At 42.6% G+C, this 22,673-nt stretch overlaps 1 protein-coding gene across 2 annotated transcripts; it reads left to right on the top strand.

Moving 5' to 3' along the window:
* Window positions 1–3,257: 3,257 nt before the first annotated feature.
* Window positions 3,258–20,850, top strand: PRDM2 (PR domain containing 2, with ZNF domain). Of its 2 annotated transcripts, none has more exons than XM_010133676.1 (3): window positions 3,258–3,363; window positions 4,802–9,170; window positions 20,742–20,850. In XM_010133676.1, exons 1-3 carry the CDS (start codon window positions 3,345–3,347, stop codon window positions 20,848–20,850), a joined length of 4,497 nt encoding a protein of 1,498 aa, XP_010131978.1. In that variant the 5' UTR covers window positions 3,258–3,344. The 2 variants fall into 2 exon arrangements, with proteins under 2 accessions (XP_010131978.1, XP_010131970.1); XM_010133668.1 differs by lacking the exon at window positions 20,742–20,850 and adding an exon at window positions 11,088–11,205 and having other exon boundaries at window positions 3,345–3,363.
* Window positions 20,851–22,673: the final 1,823 nt, after the last annotated feature.

Genomic DNA, 22,673 nt, shown 5'->3' with positions numbered 1-22,673 from the left:
TGTATCTTTCTTGTTTAGACCAAGTGGAGGATCCAGCTGGCAGTAGCAGCCATGTAGGACCCTTCAGGAACCTGATGGTAAGTGCACGTGTGTACTTATACTCAGGTCTCCAGCAGGTTCTGTATTCTGAGGCATTTTCCCCATCGTGCAGGCTTTTGTTAGTTCTTGACCTCTAAAACTGTAAGAAAATTAAGGGACAGACCTTGGGCAACTCACTGATATCCTTTATATCACAATAGTAGGTTGTGTTTTTCATTGAAGATCGGCAGGAAGAAAATGATGCAAATCTCTCATTTACGTGGATTGAAAAAGCTCTTTTAGAACTGATGGAGGAAGGTTTATCAAAAGCTATTAAATGTCTTCAAAAGTTCCTGAACTGTAGATATGAGAAAGAATGGGAGAGCATCCCAATGAAATATGGATTTGCTGTTACTCCATTGTGAAATTCTCTTCCTGGGCATCTGCTATTGAACATTGGGGCCATGAAATGGATGCATCTGGGACAGTCATTGCCATGCTTGAGTGTAGTGGCTTTTCCTTGACAAAGAAAGCTGCAACCTGGAAAATGAACAAACTAAAGCTGGGAAAAGGTAAAGATAAAATCAGCTGGTGTCTCTAGTTGGTATGTGTCAGAAGTTGATCTGCTGCCTCTAAGATCTGTATGTACGCACACCATTTCGCTCCCTGTTCTGAGTAAGGACAAGTAGGTGCTAGATGAATTTTCTCTTCCAATGTGTGTATGCTTAAAGGCCAAGAGCTTGAAACACTTCCAGCTGCATCAGTGAGCAGGTTGCATCGTCAGCAGGTTGTGTCTTTTTTCCTTTTTTTAGGAGTGTGGCAGAACTTGCAAATGATCTTTCCATCAGTAGCATAATGAAGTATGTGACTTAAGTGACTCAATTTTGTGTACAAATCCTGCTATTCTAACAGAATTCTGCTGCTCAAATATCCCAGATTATAATTGGATTTGAAGTATATAAATTTTATATTCTAAAAATGGACACTTTAGAATACCTATGCGTGCTTTAGCACTTATGATTGAATTTGGTTGTTGCTTTTACATATTTTACCTGACACTTCAAAGAGCGCAATGTATTTCTAATCTTACATGAAAGAATTAATTTGGTCTTGGTTTGAAGGCTTTTACAGAACCTGTCATTGTGCTGAAATCCAGTGCTGCCATGGAATTAGATGTAGATTTGCCTAGTGACTTCATCTGCAATCCCGTTATATGCTGCATGATCTGGTAAAATACTGTCGCTGACTGTGGCCAAGCTTGGCCTAGATGAGAGGAGCCTGTGGACCAGTCTTTTCCTCTTGTTTCCAGTCTCACCTGTAGAGATGGAAGATGAATCTAGAATTTTATTTAAGTCAAGACACTGATGTTGGTCTTCAGATGATAAGAGGTCTGCTAAAAAGTTGATAGTTCTTAAAGGGTTCTAGGAATTAAATAAATTTTGTTACGTCGTTCCTAAGGTGTATCATGATGCATGTTTGATTTTCTGCGAATCTATTGGAAGTTTACGCTTAGAATTTTTACCTAGGAATGGAGCTGTTTGTGATTGTGTTACTGTACATTTCAAGAGTGATTTCAGGTGACTTGGCAGATACCTCTGGAAACTTATTTGAAATCCTTCATACTCAGATTTTCAGTGCTGCTAGTTGTAATTACAAACATTAGAGGTACTGATAATAAAAAATTAAGTTAAAATTGGACATTCAAGTAGCCTGTCAGGTAAAGATGTGCTTAAACTCCCTGTGCCTGTGTGAACACCAAAATATACGCTACATCTTCTGACAACTTGCAGATGTTTGGTATAAAAAGCAATTGAATATTGTATTGTTGAATAAACGAGTGTTGGTTCATTATGGCAGGCTTAGACCTAGGGATTGTTACAGTATTTGAGGATATAATGAGATAATTGCTAGTTCATTTCAGGAAGGGTGCATGTATATTTTCTAAAGGTGACAGAATTTAATTGAGTGATGATGTCAGTTTCTCAGAGTAAAAACTGCTAAACTGGAATAAGAAAATAAAAAAAGGATAATTATGTACATGAAACTGAAACACACCAGTGTTTGGGGAGAGCGTGTGAAATCTGAGCTCCTTGATAGGAAATACAGATAATTATTTAGATAGAATAGAATGTTCAAATAAACCCAAGCATTTCCTTTTAAAGCTGACCTGTTTCTGGTCTGTTCTGTTGGAGGGGGTCCATACTTGGAAATTTTCAGTTTGAATAGAGGGGGGTTTTTTTAAGACATTTCAGTTTCTTGGCTCAAGATGTGAAAAAAATTTTGAGGAAGAAAAGGAGAAACTTGTTGACAGGATTGTGAGTTGGAAGAATGTGTTAGATAAATGAATTTAGGGCTGTGATGCACACTTCTGGTCAGAGAGAAGGGTCAGCATGTTAGAAAGCAGCATTTGGTGTTAGAGGGAGCAAAGGAGGCATTTGGATTGCTGCTGCAGAGGTTTGGTCACATCTTGCGTCACTGATCAGGTCTTTGCAGAGTGCCATTTTGCGCTAATCTTCATTGTGGTCATCATCCTGTGCAACTAATACACGCTGCTTAAATTTTGCTAATAGAAAGTGTTAGCAAACTTGTTTGTGTCCATGGACACAATGAGATGTCTTTGTATTTTACTGTTACGCTGTTCCGTCTAATTTGGTTTGACTGTCTTTGCCTTGTTGGTCAAGGTCATGCTGCTTTAGTCTTCCTGTAGTGTTACTACTTCATCGGTTTTATTTTAACTCTCTTGAAGTCGTTATTCAGAAGAATTATTTATTATACACGTAGAGAAGCCTCTATGGGCTTTTATTTCATACAGTCTTTCAATTAATGTTAAGGATTAACAGTGTAGGAGGAAATTTTAATTTTTCCAATTCTGGTATGAGATACAGTAAAATAACAGCCACATGAAGGTAGTGGGTAACTGTATGATGTGAGCTGCTTAACTCTGGACAATACATTTCTGTTATAGTCTGTTCTTGCTTTGAAAGTGAATAAAGTATTTTGGAGATTTAGGTTTTTAGAAACTCGTTATCTTTAATTTCTTCTGGGCTGTAGAGACTTGCTGTTTTATCTGAATTCTGTCCTTTTTACTGATCTGTTGTTTGTATTCCTCAGGAAAATAGGGGTTTGCAGATGTGTGTTATATTCCAATGCTGGGTGTTTGAATTCTGCCTCTCAAATATGAAAAATAAAAAATGATTGAACAGAGATAATAAATGTTGGGTTTTTTCTCCCCAGGAAAGAAAAAAACTCAGGAAGGTAAAAACAAGGGAAAGAAGGCAGCAGATACAAAACAGAAAAAGGCTGATTTGGATTCTACTTCTGCAGATATGAGGGATTCTAAAGAGGGTGAGTTCGCAAGTATCTTTATTTTTCTGTCTTTTAAAATCAAAGGACATTTTTTGTCACGTTTAGTGTCTTAATGTGTTGTGTTAGTGTAGCAAAGTGAACATGTTTATGATATTCACCCAAACTTTTTAGCAAAGACCTTTGATATCAGAAGTATGTCATTAAACATGCAGTTCTGACAACAGGACAAATGAATGTACTGTAAAATTTAGACACGGATTTGAACTCCTTGAAACAGAAGAGCAGAGCAAAGTCCTTATTCTAAAATGATGTCTTCAGAGCTTAGTTGTACAGTCATTATTTATAGCAGTTTAACAGAAGTCAGTGTCAAGGGGACAGAAATACAGTGTTAATGCAGTGACTCGCTAGACACGCTGCTTGCCCTAAAGATTATCCGCAGAGGTTGGTTATAAATTGGGTAGGTTTTTTTCACATAGTGTGTATGTAAATGTGTCTGAAAGATATTTTAAATGTTTGGGGTTCTGTCTGGTTTACAGGAATGTAAAACTTGGCACTGCTGTGTAATGTTTAAAGCTCTATATAGGGTCTGATTTCTTTTAAAGCTTCTTGTCCTGAACTTCTTTTCTCCAGTAACTCTTCCATCCCTTCACTGTGTTGTCCCTTCTGCTTGCACAACACGTGCACCACTGTTCAGGCGGCTTATGCCCCAGCTGGGGAATGAAAAGGAGCTTCTTGCTCCATCCATGTAATCACTTGTGCAACATTGTGTGAGTTGCAAGCAAAGTTATTTTCTTCAGCCGTGGGTATATCCGACAGCAGATAGGTAAGACTACCCTGCAGAGGTGAGAGTAGGGGATCTGTCCACCCTGGTAAATGAGATGCAAGCAGGCTCTGATTCGGAAGTGTAGGAAATAGCCATTCAGACAATGGCTAATAGAAAATCTGACGTAAAGAAAGGAAGGTACTATGCCAGATACAAGGTACACCTTGCTATGCATTACAGTACAAATCCAGATTGGTCTATTATTAATAATTTGGGGGGAAACGGCCAAAATCCTGCTTCACAGACTTCCTATATACTTTTTGTGTTGCAGTACTTTCCTGACACCTATTTGTTGTTAGAAGAGTCAGTGAAAGCTTTTGGAGGTTTCTTGAAATGTTGTGGAGTCCACCTTGGAATGTTCTGGTACTCTTCAAGTTGCTTTGGGTTTCTTGGCCAGTGTTCAATCCCAAGATTCTCTATTAAGTATAGACATTTGCTGCCTTTTTTTTTCCCCCTTGAATTTCCAAAAAAGAAAGCTTTGAATGCAGTTTTATACTGAGTATTGAATCACAAGAGTGAGAAGCAGTGGTAATGTGTTGGGTCATAAATGTTGGATACGTTGTGTTAGAGGAAAAGGTAGAAGAAACGTGTAGTATACTTTGAAATGTTTGGTAAAAATGTCTTGTGCTTTTCTTTTCATACTTTGTGTCTTAGGTCATAAAGAGGAAGATGAAACACCCTCTGTGTCTGCTGTGCTGTCCCTGGAACAAACAGCTGTGATTCAGGAAATGGTAAATCAAGATGTACTTCCAAAGCTGATGATCTCCAGTCCTGCCAGTGAACCACAAATGGTAACTGAAGACAAGCAGGGAGAAGCAATAAACTGTGCATCAGATGATTTAGATGATGATGAAGAGGAGGATGATGAAGAGGAGGAAGATGAAGAGGAGATAGAATATACCAATATGCCTAAAGAAAATGCTGAAATGCCTTTGATATGTGATGAAAAGTTAGACTCTATGGAGGAGCAAAAGAGTACGTCAGAAGAATCTCCAGAAAGCTCTCCAAAGAAAAAACTTGTTGTGAAAATTCCCAAAGCGAGAGGTGAATCAAATGGTGATGTTCAGGAAACATTCATGTTTCCCTGTCAGCACTGTGAGAGGAAGTTCACAACAAAACAAGGTCTTGAACGCCACATGCACATCCATATATCTACTGTTAACCATGCCTTCAAGTGTCGGTATTGTGGGAAAGCCTTTGGTACTCAAATTAACAGGCGAAGACATGAGCGACGCCATGAGGCAGGGCCAAAAAGGAAACCGTTCTTAACGCTGTCATCGCCACACTTGGATAATGTTGCTGATAACCAAGTAATTGTGGATGATGGTCTTAAAGATGACCTGAATGTTTCCAGTCTTGTGCAAGACTCTGTCATCTTGGATTCTGAGAAGGTTTCCCAAGAAATGTCAAACTGTGCTTTTGCTGAGGAAAATAAGGAGCCCAAAGAATTGCATCCATGCAAATACTGCAAAAAGGTTTTTGGAACTCACACCAACATGCGGAGGCACCAGCGTAGGGTTCATGAGCGCCATCTTATTCCCAAAGGTGTCAGAAGAAAAGGATTCTTTTCTGAAGAGCCACCAGTTCAGACAGAGCAGGCCCCACCAGTCCAGAGTGTATACGTAGCCAGTACAGAAATAGAAGAGGAAGGTGAAGTAGATGATGTCTATATTATGGATATTTCCAGCAATATCTCTGAAAATTTAAATTACTACATTGATGGTAAAATTCAGTCCAACAGCAGCACTAGCAATTGTGATGTGATTCAGATGGAGTCCAACTCTGCAGACTTGTATGGACTTAATTGTATCATCAGTCCAGTCACAGTGGAAATTTCCTCAAATTTAAAGGTTACACAAACACCTGTGAATGAACCTCCTAAGGAACCCTCTAGCAGTGGAAGCAATGAATCCAAAAAGAGAAGAACTGCCAGCCCTCCTCTTGTACCAAAAATAAAAACAGAAACAGACCCAGAACCTGTAACTCCTACTAGTTCTTTGAATCTTCCTCTTAGCATTTCAACAGAAGGCTTACCTTTTCATAAAGAAAAAGGCGTTTATTTGTCATCAAAATTGAAACAGCTCCTTCAGACACAGGACAGTAACAAGGTAACTCCATCAAGTGAAATCCCAAAACTAGGGCCTTCTGTTACAGCATCATCTATTTTGCCTCCAGTATCTGGTAGATTTAAAAGAAGGACCAGCTCTCCTCCCAGTTCTCCACAGCACAGTCCAGTACTTCGAGACTTTGTCAAATCAGGTGAGGGAAAAACTGTGTGGAATGATAACGTTCGGAGTTCAAAAATGCCAAAGTTAGAAAGCCACAGCAATTCTCCTGCTTGGAGCTTGACAGGAAGGGAGGAGAAGGAGACTTTGAGCCCCCTGTGCTTTGAAGACTATAAAATATCAAAAGACTGGACAGCAGCTCCGACTTTCGGCAGTGTGTGCAACCAGCAGCCACTGGATTTATCTAGTGGTGTGAAACAAAGGTCTGATGTCAAAAATAAGAATCAGGTTCCCTGGGAATCTGTTTTAGATTTAAGTGTGCATAAGAAGCCTTGCAGTGATACTGAAATTAGGGAATATAAAGAAAATTCCATACAGCCAACCTGCAGTGGTGTTAAGAAGAAGAAACCCACCACTTGCATGTTACAGAAGGTTCTGCTGAATGAATATAACGGGACGGATGCAGCCACAGACAGCACACTCAGCGTAAACAGGAGCGTGAGCCCAAGCAAATCCTTGGAGCCTCCAGCAGAACCTGACACGGATCCCAGTCTATCTGCATCGTCTTCTGTTGACACTCAGCCCCTTAGTTCCTCTGTTTCCCCTGTGCCGCAGGCATCTGCTGCACCTTCCGTGTGCCAGCTGCCTCCTTTGTTAACACCAACCAATCCTCCTTCCCCACCACCCTGCCCGCCTGTGTTAACAGTTGCTACATCACCACCTCCCCTTCTTCCGACGATGCCGTTATCAATTCCAGATGTGTCTGCCAGTGCCACTAACACTTCTTCTTGTCCATCGCCACTTTCTAACACTACTACCCAGTCCCCACTACCAGTTCTTTCACCTACAGTTTCTCCTTCGCCATCTCCTGTTCCTTCTGTTGAACCTCTCATTTCTGCTGCTTCACCTGGTCCTCCTACACTCTCTTCCTCATCTTCTTCCTCATCTTCCTCCTCTTTCTCCTCCTCTTCATCTTCATCATCTCCATCTCCACCTCCTCTTTCTGTAGTATCTTCAGTTGTCTCCTCTGCTGATAATCTTGAAAATACTCTCCCAATAATAAAACAGGAAGAAGCTGAAAATGAACAACAGAAAGCAAGAGAAGATCCTCGTACTTCAGGTGAATCGGGAGTAGTGCAGGAAACGTTCAATAAAAGCTTTGTGTGCAATGTCTGTGAATCACCTTTTCTTTCCATTAAAGACCTAACAAAGCATTTATCCATTCATGCTGAAGAGTGGCCCTTCAAATGTGAATTCTGTGTACAGCTTTTTAGGGATAAAACAGACTTGTCGGAACATCGCTTTCTGCTTCACGGAGTAGGAAATATATTTGTTTGCTCAGTCTGTAAAAAGGAATTTGCTTTTTTGTGCAATTTGCAACAGCATCAGCGGGATCTCCATCCAGACAAAGAGTGCACGCATCACGAGTTTGAAAGTGGGACTTTGAGACCCCAGAATTTTACTGACCCTAGTAAGGCAAATGTGGAGCACATGCAGAACCTGCCGGAAGATTCCTTAGAACTTTCTAAAGAGGAGGAAGATGAAGATCTAAATGATTCTTCCGAAGAGCTTTATACTACTATAAAAATAATGGCTTCTGGAGTAAAATCTAAAGATCCAGATGTTCGTATGGGCCTCAATCAACACTACCCAAGCTTTAAACCACCTCCATTTCAGTATCACCATCGTAATCCTATGGGCATTGGAGTTACTGCAACAAACTTCACTACCCACAATATTCCACAGACTTTTACCACTGCCATTCGATGCACAAAATGTGGGAAAAGCGTTGATAACATGCCGGAGTTACACAAACACATACTGGCCTGTGCATCTGCCAGTGATAAAAAGAGATACACACCTAAAAAAAATCCGGTACCGCTGAAGCAGACGGTGCAGCCGAAGAATGGCATGGTTGTCATAGCCGGCCCTGGAAAGAATGCCTTCAGACGAATGGGTCAGCCTAAGAGACTTAACTTCAATGTTGAGATTAGCAAAATGTCCTCAAATAAACTAAAACTAAGTGCATTGAAAAAGAAAAACCAGCTAGTTCAGAAAGCTATCTTGCAAAAAAAGAGATCTGCCCAGCAGAAGGCAGAACTGAAAAATCATCCCTCCGAGTCAGACTCTCACATCTGCCCCTACTGTAACAGAGAGTTCACTTACATCGGAAGTTTGAACAAACATGCATCCTATAGCTGTCCCAAAAAACCCATCTCTCCCTCCTCTAAAAAGAATTCCTCCAAAAAAAGCGCAAGTTCTTCACCGGCAAGCAGTGAAAAAGGCAACAACCAGCGTAGGCGAACAGCAGATGCAGAAATCAAAATGCAAAGCATGCAGCCTCACTTGGGCAAGACGAGAGCACGAACCTCAGGACCTGCACAAATCCAGCTTCCCTCTGCATCCTTCAAGTCAAAACAAAATGTTAAATTCGTACCTCCCATTCGATCTAAAAAGACAAATTCATCTTCGTCCCTGAGGAACTCTAGTCCCGTAAGAGTGTCCAAAATGTCCCATGTTGATGGGAAAAAAACTAAGCTGGTCACTAAGAACAGTTCCTCTGGCATCTCAAGCAAAGCATCCCGGAAACTGCACGTCAGAATACAAAGGAATAATAAAGCTGTTTTGCCAAGTAAGTCTGCTGTGGCAAATAAGAAAAAGGCAGACAGATTCGCTGTCAAATCCAGAGAGAGGATCGGAGGCCCCATTACCCGAAGCCTGCAGCAGGCGGCAAATGCAGAGGCAGCAGAAAACAAAAGAGATGAAAGCAGTACAAAGCAAGAACTAAAAGATTTCAGGTAAGCATTTCCTTTGAAGTTGAAACAACACAGGAACTCGTTGCTTGTTGTTTTGCAAATTTTCTTGGTCGTCTTTGAGTTTCTTATGCTTTAAATAAAAAAAGGTTGCGATTCCTAAGACGCGGTTAAGCAGCTCAGTCACGCTGAGGTATGATGTACATACTTGATGCATTTTGTCATGTTGTCATGAAATAATACATAGTTTGTATAGAGAATGTCTTTAATTATAAACTGAATTAAAAACTGGAAAAAAATGTCAGTACCTGAGTGCGAATAAACTTAACGTCATTAAATTTGATGTTATTGGAGACACTGACCTTGTATTTGATACGGAACTTATATGGTGGCCTGAAATCATCCTAGATACAGTTTATGGAGGTTTGCTAAGCTAAAAATCGTGACTGCATTTTTTACTCACTAAAATAACTTGCATTGTTGGTTTTTAATAAAAAGCATTCTCTGCATATCATTAAAAAAACACCCATGACCAAATACTTCAAAAATGTATGTGCATACTATGGAGTCAGATCATGAAATACTTAATATAAGGGAAATGGACGTGTAAGAAAAGTTACATGAACGTGTAAATTTGTTAGAAGTATCATGCTCTTATGTTTGAGTATAAAATTTTATAATTAAAGTTCTATTTCTTTTTGAGAAGAAGCATTTTAATCACGAGAAAGGGTAATACTTCAATAAATAAATAAAATCTTAATCTATGTGCCTGAGTCCCGACTTACGTCTTCATGTAGTCTCTCAAATCAGTAGGATATTTTGCATAGTGTTTATAACTTCTGTGAGGATGCTCCTGGCCCTCCTCTTCTTGGAAATGGAAATCTGATTTGCCAAGTAACTTTTCACGAAGCTCACTGGTACTGAAGAGTTCTTTTGGTTTTGGCAAGGCAGCGCGGGGCTGTGATTAACTCCAGATCTGCTGATGGTAGTATTTTTTTATCGAAGTGATTGGTATAGGAGGAGGGGGAGGAGCTGGCAGCCTCCTTCAGAATGAGTGTCCCCAGCAGAATTTTTCAAGAAATGGCAAAACCCAAACTGTTGGCAGCGTGTGTGTCTTATGGTGAATGCCTCCTAAGTGAAAGTTTTGAGGAAATGCTTTGTAAAGGTTCAGTACAACAGTTATTTCAAAGTGCTAGAGGGCAGTTTGGCTTAAAATAGTCAATAGCCAAATTAGGATGTGTTGAAGGAGAAAAATGTTACTGGAGTTTGGAGACTCGTGTAAAAAATGCCTTTAAGGAGCAAGAAATGCCTACCAGGCCTGTTCCCTTGGGGCATAAACATCTTCGTGTTACTTAATTCTCATCGGCTGCTATCTTAGTGCTTTGTGTGAAACTGTATTTTATGTGATGCCAGGACAGATCAGTGGAATTTGAAGCCAGAATGACACATCTTTCCATGTAAATTAATCATTTGACCTTAAGCAAAATAACTGAGTACTTGGAAATTGGTGCCTATGGAAATTATTTAATGGTATTTGGGGTAAATAACCATTTACCTGGGGGTAAGAGTTCCTTGCCTGTCTCAAATACTGTTAGTTTACTTTGGCAGCTTGCAGTCTTCACTGCTTTAATGAATGGTAATGCTAGAATTCTCGCTTTTTTGTTTCTGAAATAATGTTCACAAATCCAGATTGCCTAGGCAACTTTTTGTGTCTCAAGTATATGTTATGAAGAACTTTTTGCCTTCATACACTAATGTCAGCATGGGCTAACTTCAATTCTACTCTATAGGCACTGTCAGTTGTGGTGGGTTTTTTTCCTCTGGAAAAAGGGAAGATCTGCTTCATGAAATACTTGTCTCCAAATCGTGTTTTTCACCTTTCAGTTTTTCTGTGTAAACATACTCCGTTCACAAATAGTTTGTTTCGTCATTTATCTTCAGTTTTTGTTCTTTATTTTCTAGGAATCTCCTGTAAAAACAAAACAAACACAAAAATCCCTTAATGCCATGGTAGAGCTGTTGCATGCTCCACTTAGGATAAGCACTACGGCACTGGATGTGAAATCCACCAAGCTTGCGAAACCAGCTGAAGCTGACTCACAGTCAGAAAATTGCCTGCAGGCTTCTTGCTAAGGGTTGGGCACAGATTTTCTTATTCCATGCCTGACACATGCTGGGCTCCAGGATGATTCAGATAAGAGAAGGGTACTACCAAAAACAAAACAACCCCCCACGACACCATCTACAGAAATGGTGGGAGTAACTGGCCCCAAGCTTTCACTGTCGTCTTTGCTCAGACCCTGGTTTGTCCGTACCGTGGCACAGGGTGTACAGGCAGCTCACTGTACGCTTGGCAAAGCAGGTTCCTTGATTTTGTCAATTATTCAGTGTAGATTCAGGGACAACAAATGTTGCTGCACTCAAAGTATTTTATCCTGTATTAAGTCTCTTGAAGCCTTTTGTCTAAATGAATGAGTAGAGGCCACCCTAGCACGGCAGAACTTCCTTCTCTTCCCATCTTCTCCTCCCTTTCTAAGTCTTTCAGACGTCCAGGGTGTTTGATGGATTTTCCAAATTCCTATTTATACATGCGAATGGACCTTTATATAGCAATGAAATACTGTTCTCTGTTTCTAAGCACCCTTAATATAACGAATGCAGTGTATCTTTTTATCTGCGAGAAGGCTAGACCAGGACTACATGCCTGTATATTTTGAAAGTTACGTATATAATTGCTCTCAAAGGTTGTACACCTCTGTCTGATAACTGAAGGCAACAGTTTGGTCTGTTGTTCATAACAGCTTTTTATGGAAATACCATTTGTCGTCTGTTCATAGAGCTCTCAAGATTAATGACAGAATTGATGGAAAATGACTAGTTTCTTTATACAGCCACCCCCTCTATTTTTTGTTCTTGACTTAAAAAGTAATCTACCTCTTAAAATTTGTAGTTTAATACTTGTTTGGTGAATTTGTGCCACTTTTACTTTCACTATCATTCCCATTTTGTTACATTTCTGTTATGGGGACTTTATGTTGAAATATTGTATAAAGCATTTGTAGCAAGTTTAAAAAAAATAAAGTATTTAAAATTATTTAAATTGTTTTGGACACTTCAATTGTACTATATGTGATTTACGTTTTACATTAATTTCATTTTATTTTCATTTTGGGTTGTTAATCTTGGAGCATGTTCCTGTATGAAAGTTTGCTGTTAGTTATATTGTTTCTTCTATTGGAGAGTGATATAAAGACTATTCTAATGAAAACATTAAAAATCGCAGTTTGACATAAAAGCGGGGTTGTCGTTGCTTTTGAACGTTGTAGCCTTGCTGAAGACACTGTCAGTGCAGGTAAGCAACCAAGGAGGGGTTTTTCTCCCTGACATGGAGTACGTGGTGTACTGTCCCACAGGTGTTTAGAGTCTCTGGGGTGTTGAAGCACTTAATGACCAACTAGATGGGACTATCACAACAATTTTATATAACTGGAACCAATAAAGTAAACTTTGGAAAAACTTGTGGGAAACTTGCAGGAAACTTGCATTTTGTATGGAAGCCAGATATCAGGGAAGATAAAACAATGTACATCTACAAGCGTGCTTGCATCCTTTAATTGTCTGCACCCAGCTCACCCAAACAAATCTACAGCTGTTTGGCACTTCTGAGTTAGTCTCAGATGTTTGGTTTTTAATTGCGGACACAGTTAATAAATTTAAACTATTTTCATTAAAGTTACACATGCCATTTCAGCTTTCTCTAGTATTATAATGTTCTGGTTTTATATGCTTTAAACTTGTGAAATAGTTTAACTGAAAAATAAGAACAAACACCTGTAAAGGGTTTTGGCTCTGAGAATCTGGAAATGTATTCCACCACCACCGTGGAATGCAGTGCAGTGGAGCTGGAAGCATCTGTGTCCGTGCGAGTGTGGCAGTTGGATGGGATAACGTAACACCATTAGGACCAACGGTACTGCAGCAACCAGTTCCTTACCATGTTCCCTACTAATCCAGTAGTAGGCTAATATTTTTATGTCATCTTCCAAGCGAATACTTCTGTTTCAGTAGGATCTTTTGGCAAGAACTCCTCTTTATTTCCTCGTGTGATATGTCATTCTTTGAACATCTCACCCTCTCCACGACAGAGCTCTTCCTGAATGCTGACTGGTAGGGAAGATCAGGTGCGATGGTGGAGGAGTTCTGACACTGCTGGCTGGGTGGTTTTGCAGGCACATCTGCTTTGGGATAATGTTGGTGTTGGGTCTCAGTATTTGAATCACCTTGTCGGGATGTATTAGAGATGTCTGCCAGTGAATTGGTCGTAGATAAACCAGCTGCCTTCCCTCATTCCTAATATTATGGCAGAAATCCTGTTGCTGTTGTTGTTACTGTTTTTCTACTATGATAGTAAATCCTGTTGTGTCTGAAGGGTATTGCCACACTGAGATGTTCACACTTGCTCATATACACCAGTTCTCAAGTGAAGAGCTGTTTGATGGAGATCTGTACTCCAAAATGAGAGCAAATCATCAGGGAGGATGTTCCATTCCTAAATAGGCGACTCATCACAGATAGGAAATACACAAATTCTGTAGTGACTGTTGCATCTCATCTGCATAATTGAATTTCTGTGGCTTTTATGACAGGCTCTTTATGATCTGAATGCAACAATAAAGCTGTAATGATGCCCACAAAGTGCTGACATTTCTTGAAATGCATCCAAACAGGCAATGAAAACAATTAAACTTGTCCTGTTTACAGAGACTAACTGACACGCTGAGCAAGATCATCTGCCGAGTCAGTTTAATGAAAACAGTAATGCTGAAGTGGGGAGGGGACATCAAACACATTGTGCCTGCCTTTCCCCGCCCCCCCCCATTTTCCAGTTAGAAGTTAAAACTGGCTTGTATCGGAGAATGTCCGATGTTCAGTCCTGGACATGACAAGCCAGGCCCCGGCACGGTGTTCCCTGCCTTGCTCTGCAAGCGCTGACCCTTTGTGCAAGCTGCCTGCGCTTGATTTAGGCTCGTGTGCTTCTGGTACTCTGTTTTGTCTTCTAAGCCTTTTATTCAAAATTCTAGTTCTGTTTCTGATGGTTTTCTTTAGGGAGATAGAGAAAACAGGATCCTGGTAATGGGATGTGAAAGTTCTCCATTTCAGATGTGGCAGCGAATAGCCTCCCTTCGCTTACTGAGATGTGTGACTTCATTTCCAAAACTATGGGGCCAGTTCCAGCTTCTGCTGGGTCAGGTTTAGCTAAGAAGCTGAGTTGCAAGTGATAACCTGGGACAGACAAATAGCTTGTGAACAACCTTAAAAAGAGAACTTGGAAGACCTTACATACTCATTTTAGCTTTTCTGTACTGAATGTGTGATCTGTGTGAGTCACGGGATGCTCTGCTGCTAGGCATGACGAGAATGACCTAAAGGCTAGATGGTGAACCACAAGGCCGTGCTGGTTGGGATCTGAGCTTTTGGGGTAAGTGAATTAACAGTCCATATTACGCACCAAATTAACCAGTGGAAGATGTTATTAAAGCCGGGTCTTTATTCCATACGTGTGAATGACTTGATGCCATTTCTGAAGCTTTCTTTGGGGTCTTGACTTTGCAATCTAAGTAATGTCTTACAGGTATTTTTTCGAGTGAAATAAATACCGAGCTGCTCAGCAGGGGCTGAAGTTGGTGCTCATTTGTGCTCGTCACTTACAGACAGGGAAGAATCCCCCCCAGACGCTTAAAATGCAAATGGATGATTTGACGAGAGTGGGAAAGGAAGCTGTGGGTGTAGAGCATCCAGTGTCGAATAGGAGGTCACTGGCAGAACTGGGAGAGGAGCAGGAGGATTAGAATCCCTAGTCTGTGTCCGGACCACAGATATGTTCCAGTAAGATCCTCCTTAGAGAAGAGGAAGCCTTACTGCTGTGGGTCACCTCTGGCTGCTGCTTCCCATGTGTGTTTCATTGACGTGCTGCTCTTTTTATTTCAGATGCAAGGCAGTGAAACACTGAGACTTAAGGGAAGCTTGAGCAGGCATCAAGCTGGAGGGAGGCATCTTCTGAAGAGATAGGTAGCTGCTTCATTTATTCAAAGCTGGAGAGGTTTGTGAAACAGTAATCGCCAGCGTGCACTTTGTATATCTCTCTGCTCATTTTTGTAAGACTTGGTGTTTCATAAGCCAGGCAAGGTCTGTGAGTCATGCTTGGGATGATGGTACTCCCAGGAACTGCCGAAGGGTGGTGAGAAACAGCTTTGGTTGGTCAGCGGGCGCTGTTCTGTGTTTCCAAAGTGCAGGCTGGGGCTGTGGGACCTTTCAGATGAACGGCAAAACCGAGGCTGGCACTGCTCACAGTGCCCTGTACGGGTTGAACAAGAGCCATCTTGTATCAGCCTCTTCCAGCAGAGCCTGTCCCCATCTCTTCTGCAGTTCAGGCTGTGCTGCTCCACAAAGTTGAACACCTACAGCAGGGTAAACGTGAGGGAAATGATTTTGTTGGAACGCAGAGGATGCGCTCCCTGCTGTGGGCATCCGAAGCCTGGCACCAGGTGGGAATGAGAGCTGGGCCCGCAGCCATCCGCGGCTGGGCGCTGACCCCTGAGCACTGGCTGCTCAGGGCTGCTGGGGCTTGGAGGGAGCTTGCTTTGGAAGTGCTCAGGCAGATGGAGCAAACTCTCCCTTCTGTGCAGATCGTAGCAGTTAGTCGTGTTCCAGCTGTGACTTGGGTGGGATGTATTTAGTGTTTCATTTAAGTGCTGTGATTTCTGCTAACAGCCCAGTCTGGAAGGAGGGGGAGGACGAGAACTAAGGAATTCTTTGTCACTGAGCTGCTTTGGAGAGTTGCACACGCAAACTGCTGTCACTGGAGTTCGACTGAAGTTGTATTCCCCAGTCGTTGTGGCAAATGGTCCTGCTCATCTGTCTTTTTTTTTTTAAATCAAACCCACCTTTTGTTCTGTAAGGTAATGAGATGTGCAGGAGGGAGGGCTGGCACTAGTTCTGCTGGCCTTCAGTTGTCACTCTGAACTCATCTGGAGTGACGGTTTCTGAATCAAGCTGAATAAAACCAGCTACACTTCTCGTTATGTGTGATAAAGTTTTCTCATTCTTTCCCTCTATCATGAATCTGATGCAGTAGATAGAAACTTTATATCAAATTGCGATAAGACTTACTAAGAATTAGGATAAGGACAGAGTACTTGACGGTGTAGAAGATGTATTTGTGTACTGCTATTTTTAATCCTTCTGGCTCGCACGATGCTCTGTGCTGCTTTAAAAGGGCAGGAAGATAAATTGCTGACGTGATGCTGTTCATCTAAATTTATAGACCCAGACCAAGATTTCTTTAAGTGACTAATAATTTCTTGAAGCTCAGTGGAAGTACCATTAAGGAGGCTGATTTTTCTCAAGAGCTCCGTAGCCATTCTCAGTGCTGAAGCCCTGTCAGCAACAGAGAAACTTAGACTGTAGAGCACACAGCGAACCAAACCAGCGCTGGGGTCCCTGAGGGCGAGCAGTGCTGCTCCGAAGGTGTTCGGCTCCAAACTGCTGTGGTTAGAGCGCTGCTGGGGATCTTCAGGAAAGCTCAGAATGCGAAGGATCTCAGTAACTGGTTTTTCCAGTTCAGATTCATGAAAGGCCTGACCATAAAATAATAATATTCGTGTTATGTCCTTTAGCGTCATGTGATTGCAAGATAAAATCCTGACGTGTTCCAGCTTTTTCACTGCTTTCATAAATAAACGCACAAATGTTTCTTAATAGCTGCAGTGCAGCACACTGGAATCCTTTTTGCCTTCTGCTGCTCCCCCATTTTTTTGTATGCAGAGGCTGGACTCTGACACCATCCTCAACAAAATTCTATCCATAAACCTTTTAGTCCTGCTAAATATTTTCACTAAAAAAAAAAAAAAAAATCACGTAGTTGGTGGTTGATGTTTTTCCAAGTCCGTGTTTCCTGTGTTTACTTTCCCACTAAGCAACACGCTAGTACAAGAAAGTACATGCCGGCTAGGTAAGCAGCACGACGTTTTACTTCTCGCTGGGAGCAGAAAGCCCGGAAATCTCATTTATCCATGCCCTGCACCCCCCTTGCTTGCCTTCTGGCCTGTAAAATTGCCTTGCCTCATTCCGCAGAGCTTTAACATCCAGGCTTTAACATCCTCGGCTCTTTATCTGTATTTTCGGTCAGGCAGTCAATGGCTTCAGTATCGGTGTAGCCATGGTTTTGTTGAAGAGTAGGGAACGCTTTTGGCAGAATCCGTCCCTGACGTGTCTCTTAGGCGATGTGTTGGAGTGTGTGTGTGTCTGAAATGTCAGACCATATGCGCAGGGTTCTTCTAGATCAGGAGCGTAGAAGTATAAGCCTTGCAAGAAAAACACACTTTAATTGAGGTAAAAATGGGCACGTAAGTAACCCGAGTGTTGTATCAGCTGCTGTCATGACTGTGCTCTCATCACTGGGTTTCACTGGTGTGACTCCATCAGATCCCTTCAGCCTTTATTCCTGCAAGGAATGCGGCTGGTTTTTCTGGGACATTGGTAGTGAGCTAAACTAGCAGCTTGGAAGAATGTTAATTGCACAAGTGTGGTACAAGACGAGGTAATTTGCATTAAAAATACCAAATGTATTTCGAGAATGTCTGGGGGAAGGGTGTGTGCCAGGATCTGGCGTTTTTACTGCTCCACAGTTGGGTGTGCTGCTCCTTGCGAGGCTCGGTGGCCTCGGAGGGCTTGTGGAAGTTCCGACAAACAAGGTGAGACTTGTCAAGTCTTCAGGAAGCAGGTTAGTGCTGTGATAGGGGAACTTGTGCCCCCGTTCCTGCCTCTGCTTTCAGACCACACGTTTTCTGTGTGGCCTTGGCAAATCACTTTCCGTCTGACTCAGTTCTGCGTCGGAGAAGTGGGGGTTATGGTTCTGACTCAGCACAGAACACGCTCAGGTCCAGGGATGGAAGACTGAGACCTGAGATTTGGGGGATTTTTATTGTAGCGAGTCTCACCAAATTCAGTGGTTTGTCTCTCTTCAGGTGTGCTTTCAGTGAGAGAGAGAGATTTAGGCTCTGTCTACATGTAAAAAAAAAATGATTTACCCTTCGGTTTGGCCTTCGTTGGTGGTGCAGCTAGTACTTGGGCCAGGGCTGTTATCCTCATTTGAAAGTCGTCCTTGACAGAGAAAATGCAGTGTAGATGAATCCTTTCTGCTGCCTAACTTTCGGTTTCTGTGCCCTTTTTCTTGAAAGCAGGGTGTGTTTTCCAGTGTTTTTCCCTTTTTTTTTCTTTTTCCAGCTAGTACTGTTCCTGCCCAGTGGGTCTGAGCGGGCTGTCGCCTGGGGTGTGCTGCCAGGCTGTGGACTCTGCGCAGCGGTGCCGTGGGGCTGGGGTGCAGCCCCTTGCCCCTTCCCCATACAGTCCTTACTGCTCGGCCGCATCGCCGCAGGGTGTCTGAGAATTCCTTTTCTTCTGCCTGTCTCCAGTTACCCCAGCACGGGTGATGGTGGAAGCAGGTGCAAAGAGACAGGGCTATAAATAGCGGTCAAATAACTGTTCCTACAGGGGATGGGAGTATTGCAGCTCCGCTCCCCCTCTGGGATTAGCCTGACATGCAGACCGAGGGAGCTCCTCCGAAAACATCCAGACATCCCTGCATAGCTTTAAAAATAAAGTTATCAATCCAGCTTAGTATCGGTAGAGGAGGGCACCGGTTTCCCAGCTGCTCTGGTAGGGCAGTCATCACTGCTGGACCGCGTTGCCACCTGGTTCCAGTGCACGGCTGATCGAGAGCAGATCAGAAAGGCAACAGGAAGAACTCCAGTAAGACTGAATTGCAACTGCTAGCTAGGAAAAAAAAAACCCTTTTTATGTTGTTCCTCTAATCTTCACCTTCTGAGTAATAAGCCGGTGTGTGTTAGCTAGATGAAATGAGGGGTAACAGATCCCTTTAGCGCACCGTTTCTAGGGGTACATTTGAAAACACCTGTCGGATTTTCTCAGATACTTTGTCTCTTTGGATTCGAAGCTCTCTCTTCTGTTCAGTTTCCCACAGGATCCAGGCGTTGGCTCACCGCATGCAGTAACACACAGATGTTGGTTATAGAAGAACTTGTACAAGTCATAATTAATTTTTTTATATGAGGCATTACTTAAATGGAAACATTCTAAATAAAAAGGAACTAATATTTCTCTCTTACAGAAAAGAGCTGAAGCCAAACAAACTTGTTTTGGATATTCTGCTGTTTCCCTTGGTAACGGTCCTTATATGGGGCAACAAAATAGGGCTTTTGTTGACTTCCCCATTAACACTTTTGGATTCTCACACACTGTGAATGCTTCAGTATTAAATTCACAAAGCTGGAGAGTACGATTTACAGACAACAATAACAAAACCTTGGCAGACAATTTCAACCGCAGCTTTTAATTTGGAAGTAATTGAATGGCTGACTTTTCAGAATTTCTGTGGTTTTATTTTTCTGCTGTAATGGAAAAGTTTGCACTTCTTCATGCTCAACTTGCAGTTGCACTGCACTACAACATCCATCTGTAAGGACAAACGAGAACCAAAATCTCCTTTAAAGGGTGTATATTGAACTCTCAAAATAACCCAGAGAAAATTCTAACTTTTAACTTTTCTTAGATGTGTTGTTATGTAATAAAATTAGATTCAAAGGATGTTCACTTAGAAGAATAGAGGTAGTTGGGTTTGGTTAGATTTTTGAAGAATTTTCATCTACAAGGTTGGTACGTAACTGCTGCAGGTGTGGGGGTGCTCGGCTGCGGGAGGGACAGACACATCTGCCTGCACCAAGTATGTGCAAGAGAGCAAAAGATGCTGAATTTAAAAACAAACAGGGCATTTTTTTTCTTTTAGTGTATGGAAGTTTATCTTGGGCATATGCTGAACTGAGACGCTGTATTTAGAACAGGGCCTGAGCCTTCCTGCTTGCCTTACATTGACTAACTGTACAGGCTTCCTTGAAATCGCAGTCGACGGAGATCTAATGCTGTCAGCTAAAACCTCTTGATTTTTCAATTTCACTTTGGGATTCTTGGTGTTACTTTAAAATTCAACGTGAAGTAACGTATCAACTCCGATAAAGGGACTGTAGCTCAGCGCAGCGACGTGGATGCGTCACTGTCAAGTCTGCAGTGCTGTAGTGGCAAAAGTGTCCTGCAGACCTTCACAGCAATAACCAGTTGTGGTGGTTTGGTTATGTGAAGTAAAATTCCTTTTCCATAAAGATGTAGTTTATAACCTGATATAGGCTGTCCCAATAAAACAGACCATGACTCTTTTAGTCATTCTTCACATAATTCTGAATTTGTCCATCTGTCCCAGTTGGAGGGTCTCTACCTGAGACACTGGGTGGGAGGCTGGACGCTGCTTCTAGTTGACATTGTATTGTTTCCTACTTCAATAAACTAACAGGGTAAGTTCAGAACAAGGCAAAAAACCCGTCTTGCCTGCAGAAGTGCCTCTCAGTACTTGCAGTGTGGGTGCAGTGTGGGGTTTGTTTCTCACAGCTCACTAAAGCCCCTGCTGTAGGGCTCTAAAGCATGTCTGTGCTGTTTTTCCCGCTACCCTAATGCATGTGTGTGAGTTTTTTCTGCCTCTTTGTACAGTTACAGGCTCCGCATGGCCTCTAGATGTCCCTCCTCCTCTTCGTCTCCCACCAGCTCCAGGCACTGCAAGAAACCCACCTGCACAGCCGCCCACTTCTGCAAGGAATAGACCTTCTGCGTGTCCCACCACAGCAGGTACAGCCGTGCAGGCAGGCGCTGCCGCGGGAGGGTGCGCACAGCTGGCCTGGCTTTGCGGGAGCGAGCACTGCACAGATGTTATCTGAGCCTCGAAAAGCCCACGGTGGTGTTGCTCTTACAGCTGGTCACTGATGGAAGCAAGCAGGCGGGAACGGGGAGAGCTATGGCAGAAAGAGGGCATCCCAGCTGGACCAAGCGAAAGGGACAAGGTCTTCTCTATGTGCACTTACATACCCTGCATCAAAGGGTCACTTAGGGCGGAGACAGCTCTTCAGCCTCCGGGACGGTGTAAGGAGAGCTTGCTTTTGTTTATGAACTTGCAAGCCCTGAGGCGTTGCTCCTCTGGATCCTGTGGGGAGCTTGAAGATGGTGGTAGTTGCTGTAAGGATGGGGTTTGTCCCCATCTGGGAACAAGCAGTGTTTGTATCTGATTGTTCGTAGATTGTAGTAGAGGGCAAAGTGCTTTGAGATCTTCTAGGTTCAATGGGTTAAACACTGAACGGACACTAAGTGACCAAAGAAGTGGGCCTCGGAGTGTGTGTTAGGGCTGGCTGTTTTGCCTGAAGGCCAGAAGCTCAAGACCAGTATCGCAATGCAAATTGTTGTGCCAGGTAACACACAAAAACATCAGTTGGGGTCATGGCAAGCTTAACTGGTGTAATGGAACTGTATGGGCTTGGACAAATGAGTGACCTGGTCCAGCGTTAACTGGCGGAGGTGAATTGATTTCCTGCTGGTTGACTTTAAACAAGACACTGTCTTCTGCTCCTTCATCTCCCTACCCAGATAATCACCTCCTTTATGCTGCTGGAATAGCTAAGAACATTACACTGACGTGTAAAGCTAAAGGTGAGGACAAGTGCCAGCAAAATCAAGATGCTGCAGCCTGAAATTTATTCTTTGTTAAATATGTTCAAAAAAATAACAATTGGGGAAAAGGTAGTAAAATTCTGAAGTCTGCTACCTCTTGACTAACGGGAGTGGTTGCTAATGAAATGTTAACACCCCAAACTGCAGCAGAAACCATTTCTTTGTGGGAAAACCAAAGCACATGTTAAATCACAGGAACATCTTTCCTGCGCAGCACTCGCTGAATGACTTGTCCTGCCCCAGCACAGTGTATCGGGGTGGTTACTCTGACTCCTGAATCTTCCAGCTGACTCTCATTAACTGCAACTCTGTGTATTTTCAGGTACTGGGAGCTTTTGGCTGGAAAAGATGAGGTGAAGTAATCCTCAAGCATTATCCTCTCCTGCTTTTTTCAGATGAGGTGAGACCGGTTCCTCAGTAGATAACAGGGACAGCGGTTTCTTCTGCTGGAAGCAATGGCACACTTCTGTCACGTTGTCCTTCCTTCCAGAGGGAGAGAGTGCAGAGCAGGGCTTCTGCCTTCTCTAGAGAGTGATGAACTGTGGAGGCTGGTCAGAGGGTGACCTCGGGGTCCGCTGCCACATGGAGCCCATGCATCAACAGCCAGTGGAGTAGCACGGAGAGATGTTCGGACGTGCAGGCAGAGTAACCGTGTTCAGAGGGCTGGTGGGTCTGGATGAGTCTCCTCTTCCACGTAGGGCACAGAGAGGTTTAATGTGCTATGCAATAAAGTTCTGAAAAGACTGTTACATCGTTTTAGTTTCCACTTGACATCCTAACGGGTGAAGAACTGGGCATCCCACAAAAATCCACGGAAGGGAGCGGTAGGTTTTGCTGAGGTTTCCACATCTGAAGTCTGTGGGTACCCTGGTCTCTTTGTACCATTAGCTTTAACGGGCACGATGCCCTTGCTTTCAGAGTGCG

This window comes from Buceros rhinoceros, unplaced genomic scaffold (genome assembly GCF_000710305.1).
Source record: "Buceros rhinoceros silvestris isolate BGI_N320 unplaced genomic scaffold, ASM71030v1 scaffold19060, whole genome shotgun sequence".
Taxonomy (NCBI): domain Eukaryota; kingdom Metazoa; phylum Chordata; class Aves; order Bucerotiformes; family Bucerotidae; genus Buceros; species Buceros rhinoceros.
The sequence above is the reverse complement of the archived record's forward strand: the minus strand, read 5'-3'. Positions and strand labels throughout refer to the sequence as shown.

Excerpts from the sequence above, each read along its gene's own strand:
- PRDM2 (XM_010133676.1), top strand. Across the intron at positions 9,171-20,741 it reads CAAGAACTAAAAGATTTCAG|TTACAGGCTCCGCATGGCCT; the intron begins GTAAGCATTTCC and ends CTCTTTGTACAG.